We start from the raw sequence: 17,503 nt of genomic DNA on the forward strand, positions 1-17,503 counted from the left end.
ACCAAGGAGCAAACAAAAATAAAAAACAAACAAAAAAAAGTTTCCTCTGCCTCATGCCCTGCTCATAAGCATCTCAGCTGTAAAGGCATCTCTCTTTAGAATCAGAATTAGAATTCAGGGACATAGGGGAACAGAGCTGTGCGCGAGAGCAGGGAAGGGGTACAGAAAAGGTGAGGCCAAACCCTGGGCCCTTCTGTGGAGACAGCTTGTTCCATGTCCAGCCCCACCCAAGGGAGAAGCCCAAAGGGTGAAAGGTGCAGGTTGGTCAGCCCTTCTGAGGGAGACCTGACTTTGGGTCCCGCCCAAGCTTTGCCCCCAGGTAGTGTTGGGAAAGGTCCAGAAGAGCTGGTATCTCCATGGCAACCTAAAGAGGAAAAAGCAGCACAGACATGCCTGGGCCATCCACAAAACAGTAGAACCACCTGGAGCCAGGGAAAACCTTAGTGCGGTAAATTCCTGAGTCTGGGAGGGAAAGTCAGTCTTTGTAGGCTCCCCATGCCAGCAACAGGGCAGAAGGGCACCCCAAGGGAAGGGGCACCTTCAATTCCCCACACTCCTTCCAGGACTGCAAGTTTTACAAGAGTGTGCGCATGTAGGGGGCTGGAGAGATGGCTCAGAGGTTAAGAGCACTGGTTACTCTTCCAAAGGTCCTGAGTTCAATTCCCAGCAACCACATGGTCCTGAGTTCAATTCCCAGCAACCACATGGTGGCTCACAGCCATCTGTAATTGGGTCTGGTGCCCTCTTCTGGTGTTGAAGCAGACAAGTAAGCAGAGCATTGTAAACACAATAAATAAATCTTAAAAAAAAAAAAAAAAAAAAAAAGAGTGTGCAGTGTGCGCATGCCTCCCTCCAAGGTCCAGGAGGGAGGGAGGGGTACCAGGTACAGCCTGCTTTCCTGAACCTCCCTTCCTTCCAGCAGCTTCCTGCTAGAGAGGAGAGTCTGGCAGCAGAGACTTTTGAGTAAATACATTTTATTCAGAAGAAGATAATAAAATAGCGTGCACTTTATTTAAAACCAACCAAGCGCTGATAAAAAATATGTATCACTGCAGCCATGATTCCACATCACACATTATCAGTCAGAATGGGCATTTATTCTTCACATCTTGTGCTGGACCTGGCCCAGGACACCTCCCTCCAAGAGGGCCCTAAAGGCCAAGGCCAAGAGTGAGCAATTGCCCTGGTGGAGAGGGATAGTGGCAGGCTCCCTCTGGGCCCTGTAGAACAGATCAGGGCAAGGCCATGTGCTTCCCAGCTGCTGGGAGACAACACTGATCAACAGTTGCTTGGGGATGTCAGAGAGTGGACAGGAGGACAAATACAATACATTGGGTCCTCCTGCCTTTTTCAAGGTCCCTGAAATCCCCAAAGGGCATTTGACAGTCCCCACAGGGCCCCAGCTGCAGGAGAGTTAGCCTTTGCTTTGGCTACAGGAGAGTTGGGTTTCTGCAAGGGACTACTCTTTCTGGACACAAAGTAGCCGTAGCACACTTTCCTACATTCAGTGTGGCAAAGGGCAATTGGAGGGTGCTGTTGACTCCCATTAAGGCACTTGTAACAGAATCAGATGCACAAGCTCCAAGGACCCTGTTTCTCCCTCATCCTCAGGTCTAGCATCTCCTGCCCCTTCCCACTGCTGTACAATGAGGAAGACAGCGAGGGTCTTGAGGGACTTGGGATGGTGGTGTGATGGGAGTCTGAGTAGGAAGAAGACAGCTGGAGTGTGGTGAAGCAGGAGCTTCAGCCTGGAAAGGCCTTTTGTAAGGAAGCCAGGCAGCAGCAGGCTATCATCACAGAGATCAGGGGCAGTGGTGCTGGCTGAGAGCAGAAGCTGGAGCTGAGACCCCCTCCAACCTGCCCTAGGGGATGCAGGCTGGGAGCAGAAAAAGGGCAGGGAGACAGACATCCCTCGACTGAGCACCTGCAGAAGGCAGGTTCTCTTCTCTTGGCTAGGGACTAGTGCAGGGGTAAAGGTGTCAAGGGTTCAGAAAACAAGGCAAGGCAAGGGCAGGGGGCTGCAAGGAGGGCCATGAGACCCAGAAGCAGCTCAGCTCTTTGGTATGGTGTTGGTGTCACTGTGGGACATCCCTGTCATTCTTCCTCCATACTCCGGGGTGCCTTGGCTGCTCGCCTCTGCCTCCCTCGAAGCTCTTCTATTTGGCGCTCCAGCCCTCTCACCTTAGCTTCTAGGTGTGTCCCTGAACCCCTGGAGCCAGTGAGCCTGCTCAGCAAGGCAAAGAGAGTCAGCAAGGCCAGGAGCATCAAGGCCCGGGTGGAAGGGTCGGGCACAGACCTCACCAGGCCCACAAAACCAGCCACAAAGAGGACAAGCTTCAGACCCCCCAGGATTCGCCCCAGTAAGGCCAAGACCAAGCCCAGAAGCAGGGACAGCAGCCAGTAGATGACCAGTGCTGCTGCTCCCCACAGTAGAAGGGTCTGGACTTGGCTGGGACTAAGCTTCAAGTCCTGGGTGAGATATTCACCTGAAAAGAAAAAGGACAGAGTCAGCAATCTAGAAATGTGGTGAGGGCAAAGAGGGGCAAGAAACAGTGAAGTGGAAGGAAAAATAGCCCACTGTTACAGGCTGGGGAGACAGGTTCGAATCCCAGGCTCCTGGCTGTGGGACTCCTGGAAGACTACTTCTCTTGTGGATATGGAGTTTTATTTATTGTATGAAGACAGTTGATCTGCCTTCCAGGGCTGTGGTTAACCAAAGAGGAAATATTACACCTTTGCACAATGTATAACACAAGTAAACACCTGGGACAGAGGTAAGAATCTCTAGTCTCCCCTTCTACTGTACTTCTCTGGGGATATCTGCAAACAGCTGGGGGAATGTCTACCCCCACACAGATAAACTCCCACCAATGGCAAGGTCAGACACAGCCTGGCTATCTAATTCTCTGCCACTCACCATCTAGCCCCAGGGCACTCAACAACTGGGCAGCAATCCCAGACAGGGCAAAGCAGGCCACAGAGATGGCTGATGAGATGGCCCACATCACCTGTAACAGGGTCTGTGAAAGAGACAAATCCATCATGAATGAGGTTCTTCTCCTCATGCCTGATCCTCACAGCCTCCAGACTACCTGCAGGGAAATCTCTGACCTGGGTGTGAGTCAAAAGTCTACGGACTCTGAGTCCGGTGAGGGGGCCCTTCTTGTCTCCTTCCTGACCCAGGATCCAGGACATCTGAGACAGACTTCAGCTGGTCAGCTGAGATGCTCTGGAGGTGGAGGTGGCTGGAGGTGCACTTGTGTGTGAAAAGAGAAATCACCATATCCCATGTTAGCCACCCTATGAAACCGGAGGCCTCCAAGCCTCCTAGAAAATCAGGAAGGTGTGTGAAAGAATGTCCATGCAGGGCTGGAACACGTGAGAAAAAGTGGATTTGTATGTGTGTCTGCACATGTGCCCTCACAGGCCCACATGGAGACTGTAAGCTGACATCAGGATTCCTTTCTCAATTCTCCACTGGATTTATAAAGACTTTATTTTTATTTATGTAGCCATGTGTGTTTGTGTAAGAGTATATGGGGGGGGGGGGGGGAGAGGTTAAGAACCCAGAAGAGAGTGCTGGATTCCTTGGAGCTGGAATTACAATGGGTTGTGAACCACCTGAGGGTAGTTGAAACCAAACTCTAATTCTCTGCAAGAACAAAAAGTGTTCTAAATCCTGAGCAGCCTCTCTTTTCTGAGACAGGATTCTTACTAAACCTGGAGCTCTAGTTTCTGCTAGACTGGCTGGCCAGCAAGCTCCTGGTGTCTAACTGTCTCTGCCCTCCCCACTTTCCCACTGCAGAAGGTTACAGACATTCACACCATGCCCCGTCTTTGCATGTTCTGGAGACTGGAACTCATGTCTGCACACTTGCATAGTAAATACCTGACCCACTGAGAATTTTCCCAGCCCTATATTGTGGATTTTATAGACCACTCTCTGGGCACTCTGATATGAACTATCAGAAAGGACACCACACTAGAAATGGCACTGGATGAAAGAACCAAGCCTGCCATAGGCCCTTCGTGAGCCCCATCTCGTTTTTACAGATGATGACTTGGACTCAGCTCTCTGGACTCTGCCAGTTTAAGATGCTAGGTCTGACTCAGATCGAAGATTCCGTGGGTACCCACTAACATGCATTTGTAAGAGTAGGTCATTTTGCAGACTTTCTGGCCAAATGGACAAAAGCTGGAAAAAATGGGGTGGTGCTAAAAGGCCAGAAGGTAAAAAACCAGGCAATCAGCAGGACTACCAGGCTGGGTGGAGCTCCCCACAGAGGGGGGATTAGGATGGAGAGGTTGTGGTGGCAAGGTAAAGTGGCATTAACAACATCTTTCCACTTGCTTATATGCACACAGCCATTAGTGTTTTGGGGTTTTGTTGTTGTTTTGGGGGGTTTGTTTGTTTTTGTTTTTTGGGGGTTTTTCTTTTTCTTTCTTTCTTTTTTTTTTTTTTTTTTTTTTTTTTTTTTTTTTTGGCCTTTTAATCTATAGCTATCCTATTCAGCAATTGTAACTCTGCTGCTACCAGCAGAGTTTAGGCTGCAAGAACCCAAACCTGAGGGAATTCTGTTCCCTCAGGCACCAACTCTTTCAAAGCCACTAAGGAAATTTATTTAAATCTCTGTCCCCACTAAAGAACTAAAGATTCAAAGGCTGAGGTAGAATCCTGCTTCCCAGAGAGGCTGAACAGCAAGCAGCTCCTTGCGTCTCCGGAGAAGTCCTGTTGCTTTTTTTCTCACCCCTCCTTATAAACCCTTCTCCACCTGGCTCCTCCCTACAACTTCCTGTCAGCTAGTTGCTGACCCATCCTCCTGACGGCAGGTGAATTTTATTTTTTTTAAATGTATCTTTGCATCATTAAACAAATGTTCCAGAGCATATGCAAAAGTAACACACCTTAAAATAATATTCTACAACACTACAGCACCTTCCTTACCTCTGAAATCACATGCATGGTCTCTGGCCCCAGCCAGGTATCCAGCGTCTCCTTCAGAGATCGGCCAATCTGTGTCAAAAGATCAGCTGAGGCCTCTTTCTTCTGTTGGCCAGGTAAGTCTCGATAGGACTGGGATGATGATGAATGGAAGAGGGGAAGGACCAGGACGACTACTAGAACAGCTTTGAACAGATGTCTGCTCCATGATGGACTGCCGTGTGAGCCTGCCATGTTTACGCCTGTCAAGAGAGGGCCACAAGATAAACAAGCGGTGGTCCAGACCTGATGGATACTTTTACTCTCCCAGCTGACCTGTCATTCCGTTCTCCACCCCTGGTCCACAGCAAGCATCCCAGTCAAACTTAAAAAGAGCTGCTGAAAAGATGAAGCAGGACTTGCTATCTAAGCTGGCATATTTATCTGATTCACAACTTCCTCAAAGTGGCCAAGATCTTGCTGCAGTCTATTCCTCCAGGTCTAAAATCTGAAGGCTGTCTCGACATAGGTCTCAGGCACCATGGACATGAGTGAATTATAAGTCTCTAAAGGCTTCATCCCAAGAAGCTTATAATGTACTGAAGACAAAGCGGATAGAAAAAAGTAACTTAAAAATAGCTTGTAAGTAGGATTACCACTGTACACCAATGTAAAATAAAACACATTAACAGAGCATACAAGAATAACTGCATTTGCAACAGTATCTCTGCAGGGCTGTTATGCAAGGTGGTTTTTGTCCCTCGACCCTGTGGGCACAGACATGAAGAAACAGTCTGCAGACGAGCACTTGTGCAAGGTCACTGGGTTTAGGAGGATTTCAACCCAAGCCTCTGCTCCCAAATCCTACCCTGCTGGGGGTCAAAGTGTTCAGTGGATCTAAAACGGGGTTCTCTGTAACATCACCTGAAAGTGGCACAAAGTGCCAGTGTCTGTGTCCAAGCACACTGGTTCTGATGGCATTGTCTCTCTGTGACCTGGTATTAGACACGAGTTCCTCAATGGTTTGACTATCCAAAGTTGAGAACCATTCTAAGAATATAGGGAAAGGCTAAACTCTGTTTCTCCTATACAGTCACTCAATAGTCCATGTAAGATTTGTGTCTATTTGTATGAGGATTTTTGTTGTTTTTTGTTTGTTTGTTTGTTTTTATCCCCAGCAAGCAAACAATCCATTCTGCACTGAACATCTTCTAATCCAATTTGGTTTTGACACTACCTACCCGAAGGCAGAGTCACATCCCTTTGCCTATTTGGGAGTAGGAAGTTGAGGTCATTCTGTGTCAATGGCTATGAAACAGTGTAGTGTACACACAGACACACAGACACACACACACCAGTAACTTGGTTTTCATCTATCCTTCCTGGCTTAGAGCTTACATATCTCATACAAACTAATACATGGAAAGAACAAAAAAAGATATCTTTTGTCAAAATAAATAGCCTTTTAGCCAGCTTCCATCTTCAGAGGATGAAGGGCAAAAGACAGCCCTTTCCAATGTACAGTTTATAAGAATTTTTAGAGGTCTCCTCAGATAACCTTCGGGTTAGAGGGTTAACTGCCAGTGGGACCAGCCATGCCTGTAGAGGGATAAGACTTTCATCATCAACCTCTGAGGAAGAAGGGTGGCCAATGATTGAGTTAATTCCCATGACCAATGGTTTGGTTGAACATATCTATATCATGTGCCCATTATTTGGTGGGCTATCCTTTCCAACGTTATTTCCTGTTCTTTTGCCCACTGATAGGTACATTACTAATATCTGAAGAGAAGCTGTACCATAATGATTAAAATGTTAGCTGTTGCTGGGGGCAGGTAGCTCAATGACAGATGGCTTGCCTAGCATGTACATGGCCCTGGGTTCAAGCCCTAAAACAGATAGGCAGATAACTGCTAAATAATGTTCATATTTACAGAATCCATAACTTCTGGTGACATTTGGATTGCGTCAGGATATGTAATATATCCTTCCTTGTTCTTTAATTCCGTGCTTCAACTAATAAGAAATATGTAGATAAGGCTGGAAGTATGGCTCAGCGGTTAAGAGCACTGGCTGCTCTTCCGAAGGTCCTGAGTTCAATTCCCAGCAACCATATCATGGCTCACAACTTCCTATAGTGGGATCTGATGTTCTCTGCTGGCATAAAGATGTACATGCAGATAGGGCACTCATACACATAAAATAAATAAATAAATCTTTAAAAATATGTAAATAAATGGCTATGAAGTCTAACTTACAGACAGTAATAGTAATGTCTATCTAAGAACTATAGGAACTATCCTAGGAGGATGAAGTCAAGGTCTATCATGATGTTCTGGCCAGAAGGAAAAAAAAGATTGAGCTGCATGCCTTGGATGAGAATACCCCAAACAGCATGTATCACCCACACAACACACCACATTTCACTCTCTACAAAACCCTTTTTATATATCTGCACTTCATAAGATGGAGATTTGAGGCCAGCAGGCCCCTGTTTTCTCAGAGGCAGGCCCTGAATGAGTCTGATTTCCTCCCCACCAATTCTCTCCTGAGTATTTGCTTTCGAGCAATGAGAGGCAGTGCCCGTGTCCACAACTTTAGACACCAGTCACCAAGTCCTAGCTTATTTTATCTGTTCTCTGTCTGAATATAAGTCAAGGTTCCCACAACCCCTTTATCAGGTTCAAGAGTTCAGGAAAATGTTGTGGGAATTACTTTAAGTAGGCAAAGATGTGTTACAATTGTTTTTGCTGCATTTGTTTATTTGTGAAAAGATGTGTCGCTGTTGCACCTTGCCTGTCTGAGGCACCTGATTGGTCTAATAAAAAGCTGAACATGCAATAACTAGGCAGAGAAAGGATAGGCGGGGCTGGTGGAGAATAAGTTGGAGGAGAAATCTAGGCTCAGGAGAGGAAGAAAGGAGGAGAGAATGAGGGACACAATAAGGCCAGAAGCCACCAGACACACATGGAGAAGCAGTGAAAGTAAGATGTACAGAAGGAAAGAAAGATAAAAAGCCCCGAGGCAAAAGGGAGATGAGGAGAAACAGGATAATTTAATTTATAAGAGCTAGCAGAACAAGCATACAATTAAGGCTGAGCATTCATAACTAATAATAAGTCTCTGTGTTATGATTTGTGAACTGGTTGGTGGCCACCCTGCCACCCCCCAAAAAAAGCCTGGTACAGGGAAACACTTAGGTTCAGTGGCTGGATAACTGCAAATATTTATTATAAAGGATATTGATGCACACCACTATAAAGATGGCAGCACAAGCCCCACCCCCACCCCCACCCCCGGGTGTACCACACTCAGACCTCTGTATGTTTAGTGATCAGAAGCTCTCCAAACCCTGTCTTTCTGGACTTCCCCAGAAGTTTCATTCTATAAGTGTGACAAACCAAATCTCTAGCCATTGGAATCAATTCAATCATTAGCCACTCTTCCTCCTCAGAGGCACCAACTCTTTAAGACATGGCTGGTCCCTGGCAATTACCCCCACCCTGTGATTGGCTAGGGAGCTTTCTGAAGACATTGCAGAAAGCCAGGCCAAAGGGCTAATGATCTGACAAAAGGTATCATCCTGTGTATTAAATTACAAGGGATATGTGAACTCTGAACCAGGAAGGACAGATGCTAGTGGGGGGTGGGAAGGGGGGGCAAACTGCCGGTGTGTGTGTTATATCACACCACTGACACAAAATGACCTCAACTTCCTGCCAAAATAAGCAAAGGGTTAATGAACAGCCCTTAAGGAAAGATTATCATGAACAAAAAGCAGGCACCAGACTGGTCTTGCCTGCACTAATCTCAACCTCACAGGCACTTATCCAGGTGGCATTGCTTTCCCTTGATGATGAAATCAAGGAAGAATAGGCAGTGATGTGGGGAAAACCTGGCTGTGAATCAGGTGCATCTAACCAGCACTCCTTTGTCCACACCACTCTGTTGTGCTGTGTTCAATTTAGAAGTTACTGATAAAGTCATACGATAAATTATCCATAAGCTAAAATGCACTTGGCATCTACCAACCATCTCAGGGAATTACGGTGAAAATTTACCCAAGCACTTTGTGCTTTCTGCTCTGATCTCCCTCGTAACACAATGCCAGGGATGAGCTAAGATTCAGCAAGTCCCAATTTATTGAAGCAGGCGAGGAGCAGGCAAGAAGGTTAGTAGTACCTTTTTAGCCAAGCTACTGGAGAAATGTCAAAAGCTCTAGCAAGTCCTGTTCTCCCTTAGGCTCAAAAGGGACCTGCAGTTCCAGAGTTTCTGGGATTCAGGGCTGATGAGCAGAGACCCAGGCAAGCCTCCTAAGGTGGAGGAGAGGTCAGGTTTTGAAGTGTTTGTGGTTGCCAGGGTACCGGGAGAGTTGGCCACAAACCTAGAGCCATCTGGATAGCAGAGAGTGAAAAGATGATGTTCCCATTTGGGCAAAGAAGGCTCCAAAAAAAGACTTCTAAAAATACTATATTTGGGGTAACTTGTGGCCCAGAAACAGCTGCCCAACACCCCTCCCAAGGCCTGTAAGGTCAAGTGGAGTTGCAAAACACAGTTCAAGTGGAAGAACCTTAGGCTTAGCCTTCTACTCTTTGGCACAAATCAAGAACCAGATGGTTCCCACCTGCCACTGGTGGGAGATGCGGGAAGCATGGGTTAGTTCCTGAGTTATCTGGGTCATGTTGGGGCTTTAAAGAGCAGGGTTGCTATCTTGGGTTGGATCCTATATCCAGGGACCTCCAACAGGAGGAATCAGGTGTCACCTCTTCCCTACTAGAAGGTCAGGGTGATGTGAGCGGCAGCTCCCACGGCAGTGCTGTGTTTTCTGGGCCAGCTTCTATGTGAAGTAGCCATCTGCCCCAATCTCGGGGACCCTGAAATAAACCCTTCACAGTGAGTCCAGCACTGTTCTGCTGGGTGACCTGAAGTGCTCTAGGAAATGTCTCTCACAGGGTGCTGGAGAACCTGTTAAGAGGTGGTGAGGACAAGCGACAAGCTGCTTTCTTTACCAGTCCCTTTTCATCTTTCTTTTCTTTTTTCTGTCTTTCTTTTTTGAGAGACTACCCAGGAAACATGAATCTGATCCACCACCATCCTACTCCCTTGTGTCTCTTAAGGACGTTACAGTTTTTCACCAGGCATTTGGTGACAAACGCCTTTAATCCCAGCACCCAGGAGGCAAAAGCAGAGGGAATCTCTGTAAATTTGAGGCCAGCCTGGTCTACAAAGTGAGTTTCAGGGCTACATAGAGAAATCCTGTCTCTGAAAAACAAAAACCAGCAAAACCTTTACAATTTTGTTGTTGTTTAAGCCTAGGTCTAATGTAGCCAGTATTGACCCAAACTCCTTATGCAGCTGAGGATAACTTTGAACTCCTGATCCTCCTGCTTCTACCTCCCAAGTACTGAGTTTACAAGTGTGTGCCACCCATATTTTCACTGGGGATTAAACCCAGGTCTTTGTGCATAAAGGCAAACCCTCACCAATTGAGGTACATGCCAGCCTTCATTGAATTATTATTATTGGTTTTTTGTTTGTTTGTGTTGAGATAGGGTTTCTCTTTGTAACCCCAGCTGCCCCGGAACTTGCTCTGTAGACGATGCTGACCTCAAACTCAAAGAGATCCATCTGCCTCGGCCTCCTGAGTGCTGAGCTCTTCATCAAATTATTAATGCAGAAAGATGCTATGGTCATTAAGAGCCAAACAGCTTGGCCTCTAAAAGATGGAAGCATGTCTGAGACTTTTTGCTTATTCAGACAAATAGGAGGGACTCAATAATAAGTGGTAATATGTGTTAAGTTATCAAAGTTTTGTCTGTATAGTGATTTATAATTAACAAAGTGATTATTATCTACCTCACTTAATTCTTATGACTGTGTGTGTGTGTGTGTGTGAACACCTGGAAATCAAACTCAGAGCCATCACACAGGCAAGCAAGCACTCCACCTCTGAGTTACAAAACAAAAGAACAGTGTGTGTGTACAAGCGTGCACATGTGGAAGCCAAAGACTAACTTGAGCAAATTGGTTCTCTCCTTCTGCCATGTGGGTCTCAGGGATCAAGTTCATCTGACAGGTGCTTCCCCCCAGAGAGCGTCTTACCAGCCTTAATTCTCTTTATTGTTATCATTATGCCAAGAGCAGAAGCGGGACTTGATCCCCGAGCCCAGAAGCTCTGGCTTGCCCTTTTGATTGTCTCATACTTCAGTACTACCTTGGCAATTCCTGCTCTCTACCCACGGGAACACACAGTCCCACCAACCCCCATCAGGCTCAAGGCAGGACACACCCAAATCTCCCAGAGCCCCCACAGTAGGAGATGGCCCACCTGCTGAGTTTACAGGTTATACACCAAAGAGGTAAGAGGAGACAGCCAAACATAGCTGCTGCTGAGACTGGCCACTCCTATTCAAACAGCTGCAATTCGGCTCAGGCGGGGGGAACTGCTTTTACTTACTGTGGTGGTGAGAAGTCGATATACGTTCAGCTGTGGTTTGCTCAGCCAGGGTAGGGTGGGGCTGTCCACACTGCCCCCAGACAGTACTCCTTCTTTTTCCTTTCTCACCATAAATCACTACCAGAGCAGGAACTAACGTGGTGCCCTCTGCTGGCCCCGCCTGCCCCTTCACCCCTCACAGCAGTCTGTGGATCAGCAGTCCTCAACACTGGACTGCCCATCCAGACTGCCTGCATAGCCTGTTAAACAAGGATGTCTGCCCCACCCAGGCAACCCACTCAGACTCTCCCAGGGAGGAGCTCAGACATTTTTTTTTAAAGCGCCCCAGGATTCCTGAGGCAGAATCAGACAGCGATTGCGAAGGTCTGAAGCCCAAAGAAGAAAAGTGTGCTTTTAAGCAAAGCCTCCTAAGAGCTCTCTGTACAAAGAACATAGGCTCAATTCTATCACAAACTAGCTGTCAATACCTTTACACCTGTTACTTAACTAACCTATCTAATTTTCAATCTCCTCAAACGTAAATCCTGTCGAAACTGGGTTAAGAGTTGATTTAAGAAGTTGAATCTTTTGTGCCACAGCCTCCCGGCAATTCAGTATAACTTGACATTAACTTTTCTCGGAATCCCCGGCACCTAACGTAGAATGACTAATAAATGCTTGCTAAAAGAATATCAGAAGCCCGCCAAGAAGCCACAAGGGTAAGCCATAAAGAATTGGGGCGAGGGGTGGGGGTGGGACGTTGAATAGTGAATCCAAATATACAACAAAACAGCCACATGAGAAGCACAGCTGAGTTGGAAGATCCTAAACGCGGCGAAGTGTCACCACTAAGGAGAATGAAGTCAGCGTTCTGGCAGGTCTGAGGCAGCCTTAGTTAAACCCCTGACAGCTGCTGCCCAGCAACTGTTTGGGAAGCAGGGTGACTGCAAAGGGGGGCAGCCTTGTCGCTCCCTTCCCAAGGCCCAGACTCCCGACAACAGGTTGTAAGTGGCATGTGCTATTTCGAACAACACATGCCCTGCCCGGCGCTTCGTAGTGGCGTCGCAAGGCCCATGGGGGGGGGGGCTCCAACTGGGGTGGCAGGAGGCTGGACCATGGGGTTAGGGTACGGCTCAGCACGGGCTTCATCCCCAAATCTGGTAGCTGCTCCCTCTACTGGACCTCAGCACTAGAACCCACTTTCTCCAACACTCTCCTCCTGGGTTACCTAGTAACAACGCCCCCGGTTGCATAGCAACGAGGATCCGGGTTCCAGGCTAGCTAAACCCCACGCCCCACGTTCGACCCCTCCCCACTCCGGGTCACAGGCCTCCCGGCTCCGCCCTGTTGCCGCTTGCAAATCTGTCCCTTAAACTGCATCCACAGCACGGATCTCGGCCCGCACTCACCCTGCTCCGGCCGCCGCTATCCTTCACGTGCGACTTCGCTGAAAACCGCGCCAGCAAACCCGCGCCTCAACTCCCGGGGTGCTGGTTTAGAGTCTGCGCATGCGCGGGGCGATTGAGCTGGGAGGCTGGCGGGCCTCTTCGCGGCCGGAGAGGACATCGTGAGCGCATGCGCTTTGCTCGCTCCATTGTGGTTTGTGTGTGTGTGTGTGTGTGTGTGTGTTTCCCGTGTGTGTTTCCCTCCCAAGCATTTCCAAGAGGAGAATGGCATCGGAAATTGGAGCTGGAACGGAAGCGAAGCCTTTGGCAGGGAAGGAGGGAAAAACTGTCGAAGCTGTGGCGTGGGTAGACTCGGTTTGGTTCGGGATTCGGTGCCGATCCGAGTCTGCCAGGCATTTAGAGTAGCGCAATCTGCCGAGCCGCGGAAACTGCTCCTGCGGCATCGCGGGAAGTGTAGTTCTTAGGCGAGGCTCTGAAGAGCACTTGGAGGGTCGAAAAACCTTTTGTGCCTTTTTAGCACAAAAGGAAAGCAAAACAAAACAACTTAGTGGACACTAGCGGTGCACTGTTTTGGGGAAATGTATCTACTAGAAGAGAGCAAAACTTCACTCCAGTTGTGTAGGTGATGCCCCAAAGCTTTGCTTACTTAGACTTGTAGAGAAAGTAAGAAACCCCGATCCCCCATCCCGCGCCGCCCTTTTTAGAACCACTGAGATAGTTTCGTGAATAGGGTAGGCACAGAGATTTAAAATTTTAACTTACATGTATTTATTTGGTGTGTGTGTGTGTTTGGGTGCACGCACCTCAGGGCTATTATGGAGATGAAAGGATTACTCGCAGGAGTCCAGGAGTCAGTCCCATCGAATTCAGGTTGTCAGGCTTGGCAACAAACACCTTTATTGCTGCGCCATCTCAGCTGCCCAGTGTTGTGCTGTTGTTTTTAATCCCCATCAATGGCTGCCATAAGACAGCCCACCCCATGTTAAAATCCCTTCCTCAGAAACAAACTCTGCCCCACCCCATCCCTGAATCAGCCTTGCATTCTCCCTTCACCCCAAATCTGTCACCTCAGGCAGTTGCTTTTCCTTAAGGACTCAGACTCATCCATTTTCATCTACACCTTTGGTTGCTTCCTGCCTCTCAGTCGGGAGTCTTTCTTCCAGAATCCGTACTGGTAGAAATCTTATCCTGGAGTCTTCTAATAGTTGCAACTTAATACTTGCTTATGAAATTTTTTTCCAATTTCAGTTTGCCTCTGTAGAAAAGATTTCAGGTGTGGTGGGGTTTCTGGGTTCTTAGCAGGTACCTGGGGAAATTAACATAGGGCCAAACATTGAGGCAGGACAGGAAAATGGAAATGTATAGGAACATGGGGAGGGAAAGAAGGCTCTTACCCTGAAGTCTGGTTAAAGCCTCCTAGCAGCTAAGAGTCGAAATTCCAAGACAACTACTACTTAAGGCATTTCTCTCTTCCTAGCTGTAAACCTACAAATTTCTAGGAACTTCACTAGAAAGATATGTTGTAATCCTCCCCCACTCTGTGTAACCCTAGTAGATTATAAGACTAACTCAGTCACTTCTGGAGCCACCCTATAAACTCACTTACCAGGAGAGTAAAGGATAAAAAAAAAAAAAAATCTTAGCAACCCTTTAATGTAACTTGAGAGCCACCAGAATGTTTAGTAATTGTGACTCTTGAGAATCGTGTATACACACTTGGTTATGTCTTAACTTTCCCTGGGTGTCTTTCCTTCTTAATCTTTAATAAACCTCAACTCTGCTTCCTACTAGTTAGCCTTTCTTTTCTGAATTGAAAACAGAATCAAAGCCATTCGGTGGTGGTGTGAGACTTTAATCCTAGCACTCTGAAGGCAGAGGCAGGTGGATCTCTGTGAATTCAAAGCCAGCCAGGTCTACAGAACGAATTACAGGACAGCCAGGACTACACAGAGAAACCCTGTCCCCAAAAAACAAAACACTAAATGCCAAACACCATTTATTTAAAAAGAAGGGAAAAAAGAAAGAAAGGAAAGGAAAGGAAGGAAGGAAGGAAAGAAGGAAGGAAGGAAGGAAGGAAGGAAGGAAGGAAGGAAAACTGGATCAAGTTTTACCTGTCAGCCTCCCTAAAAGATTAGAGGAACTCTCCAAGCTTTTGTGGGTGACAGTGTGGATCTGTAGTCCCTGCCACCACCAACCCAGGGAAAGGGAACAAGTTCATCTAATCTTTGCTGTCAGCTATTTTAGCTGGCAGTTTCAGAAACTCTGCCACCTTAGCTAACCCTCTGCTCTTTGTCATCACCCATGGCTACTGACTTCCAAGAAACAGAGATGCTTTGGGGATTTTTGCCAATGTGCCTCCATATTTCCTAAAGAGCAGCAGAAGTTTTTGCTTTAGAAGGAGGCATAGAATTCCCTTTCCAGGACTCACAACACCTTATCACTCCTGACTTCCTTGCTGGAATTCAGGAAAAAATGATTCACCAAAGTATGGCACTTTGGCATATGTTCTAGTTTGCTTTCTATTGCTATGATAAACACCATGACCAAAAACAACTTGGGGAAGGCTTTACTTGGCTTACATGCCCTGATCACAATCACTTAGATAAGTCAGGGCAGAAACTCAATGCAAGAACTTGGAGGCAGAATCTAAGCAGAGGCCATAGATGAATGCTGCTTACTGGTTTGCTCAGCCTGTTCTCTTACATAACCCAGGACTACCTGCCCATGGCTCTGCCCACAGTGGTCTGGGCTCTCTTACCTCTGTCATAAATGAATAAAATGCCCCATAGATTTGCCTGCATAACAATATGATGGAGGCATTGTCTCAATTGAGGTTCACTCTTCCCAGGTGATCTTAACTTACATCAAGTTGACCAACACCAGCAACAGCTAATGTAGGTGTAGCACACTGAACTAGAACCATGTCCTCAGTCCACAATCACACTTCCGAAGCAATCTCAGAGACAACTTTTATTATCTGAGAGACTGTATGCGTGCAGGAATGGAGCCCCGTGGCCTTGATAAGTGAGGCCTCTGAGATACATCCCCAGCTCCCCCTCCCATGGTTTATCCCAAGTTCACTTCTCCTCTTCCTTTCTTATTACTTATATTACTTATCACCACTCCATACCCAGAGGCCCTGAGCTCCCACTCCCTACTGCAGGCCAGGATGGTATAAAATCCTCATTTACCTGAACCTTCCTCTGCTATAATTTTTGTGGGACTCTTGCATATATATGTTTAATTAATTAAAAATTGTTTTACTCCTATTTATCTGCAATAATTTTATTTCATAGACTCAATCAAGTATTAAGACTTAAGACAGTAAAAAGATTTTCTTTCCTTTATACCCTGAATCCTTTCCATTGTTAAAGGAGCTGGCATTTGAAACTGAAAAGGCTTCAAGAGCCTCCCTTTTCCCTGACTTGGATACCATTTATATCACAACTCTAAATTCCCTAGTATAGACACACTTCTGATGCTGCTCATGTGATGTTACCAATCTGTAATACAATATCCACAGGGCACAAGGCGCATGGGACTAATAATTAATCACCAGGTGTCATAGTCTGTATTCTATTTCTGTAACAGAATACCAGAGGCTATTTGTAAAACAGCAGAGGTTTGTTTAGCTCATGCTTTTGAAGGCTAGGAAGTCCAAGTGTTAGGAATAAAGCGAGTGGGGCACCTTGGTGGATTCCATGGTGGTGATGGACGAACATGCCAAGGAGAAAGAGCTTGAGTGGGAAGTTTTATTAGAGAGGGAAGGGAGAGGGAGGAGAGAAGAGAAAAAGGAGAAAGATGGGGGAAGAGAGAGAGAGAAGGAGGTGGGAAAAGTCCTGCCTGCCCCTTCAGAAGAACATTGGGAAAGAGAATGGAAGTGGGTGGAATTTTTCTTTTGAAGGTTCCTTTTCACCTGTGTGCAGACTACAGACTACGTAGTGGTGTAGCAGCCATGGAACCCTGGGCTGACCAGGGTACTGCCTGAGTGTATTCTGCCAGCATAATGCCTGAATTCTTACACCAAGAACAGGGCTCCAACATCTGAACAGTGCCACAACCTATAACACAGCAGACAGAATCACATGGTAACTCCGAGCAAGTGTGCCAGACAGGTAGAGGGGTGTGTGTGTGTGTGTGTGTGTGTGTGTGTGTGTGTGTGTGTACATACCACTGTGAGCATGTGGAGGTCAGAGGACAACTTTGTGGAGTTAGTCTCCCTTCCTTTTATGTGGCATCTGGAAATTGAACTTGGGTCATCAGGCCTGAACAGCAGATGTGTTTCTCTGCTTAACCATTTGGCTGACCCTGTTTTCATTTTCATTTTTGTGGTGCTAGATATCAAACCCACACAGTCTTTGCACTAACTAAGCAGGCACTCTGCTACTGAGCTCTGCCCCCCAGCTCTATAGAACAAGGTTTGTTTTTTTTTTTTTTTAATAACAAAGCCACTCCTTTACTAATCCACTAACCTGTTAATCCCATAATATATATGAGGGCAGAACCCTCACCACCCAGTCACTTCCCAAAGGCCCTCTCTCTCAACGCTGCTGTATTGAAGGCCATGTTTCCAACATACCAGTTCTCTCTTCTTTTATTCCATTGTGTGTGTGTGGGGGGAGGCTTTTCCTGGGGAGATGGCCAAAGAAGCAACTCCACCCTAGCTTGGTGAAGCAGTAAGTTTATAGGTGTCACTTAAAGGTCCATGGGTAACTCAAAGCCAATTACATGACTGCAAAT

At 46.8% G+C, this 17,503-nt stretch overlaps 1 protein-coding gene across 1 annotated transcript; it reads right to left on the reverse strand.

Moving 5' to 3' along the window:
- Positions 1-983: 983 nt before the first annotated feature.
- Tmem109 (transmembrane protein 109) lies at positions 984-12,923 on the reverse strand. Its single transcript, XM_051193960.1, has 4 exons — positions 12,767-12,923; positions 4,946-5,184; positions 2,918-3,020; positions 984-2,486 (listed from the first exon to the last, which is right to left on the reverse strand). The coding sequence occupies exons 2-4, from the start codon at positions 5,174-5,176 to the stop codon at positions 2,095-2,097; spliced, it is 726 nt and encodes a 241-aa protein (XP_051049917.1). The 5' UTR covers positions 5,177-5,184; positions 12,767-12,923; the 3' UTR covers positions 984-2,094.
- Between the last annotated feature and the right edge of the window lie 4,580 nt (positions 12,924-17,503).

This window comes from Phodopus roborovskii, unplaced genomic scaffold, assembly GCF_943737965.1.
Source record: "Phodopus roborovskii unplaced genomic scaffold, PHOROB, whole genome shotgun sequence".
Taxonomy (NCBI): Eukaryota; Metazoa; Chordata; class Mammalia; order Rodentia; family Cricetidae; genus Phodopus; species Phodopus roborovskii.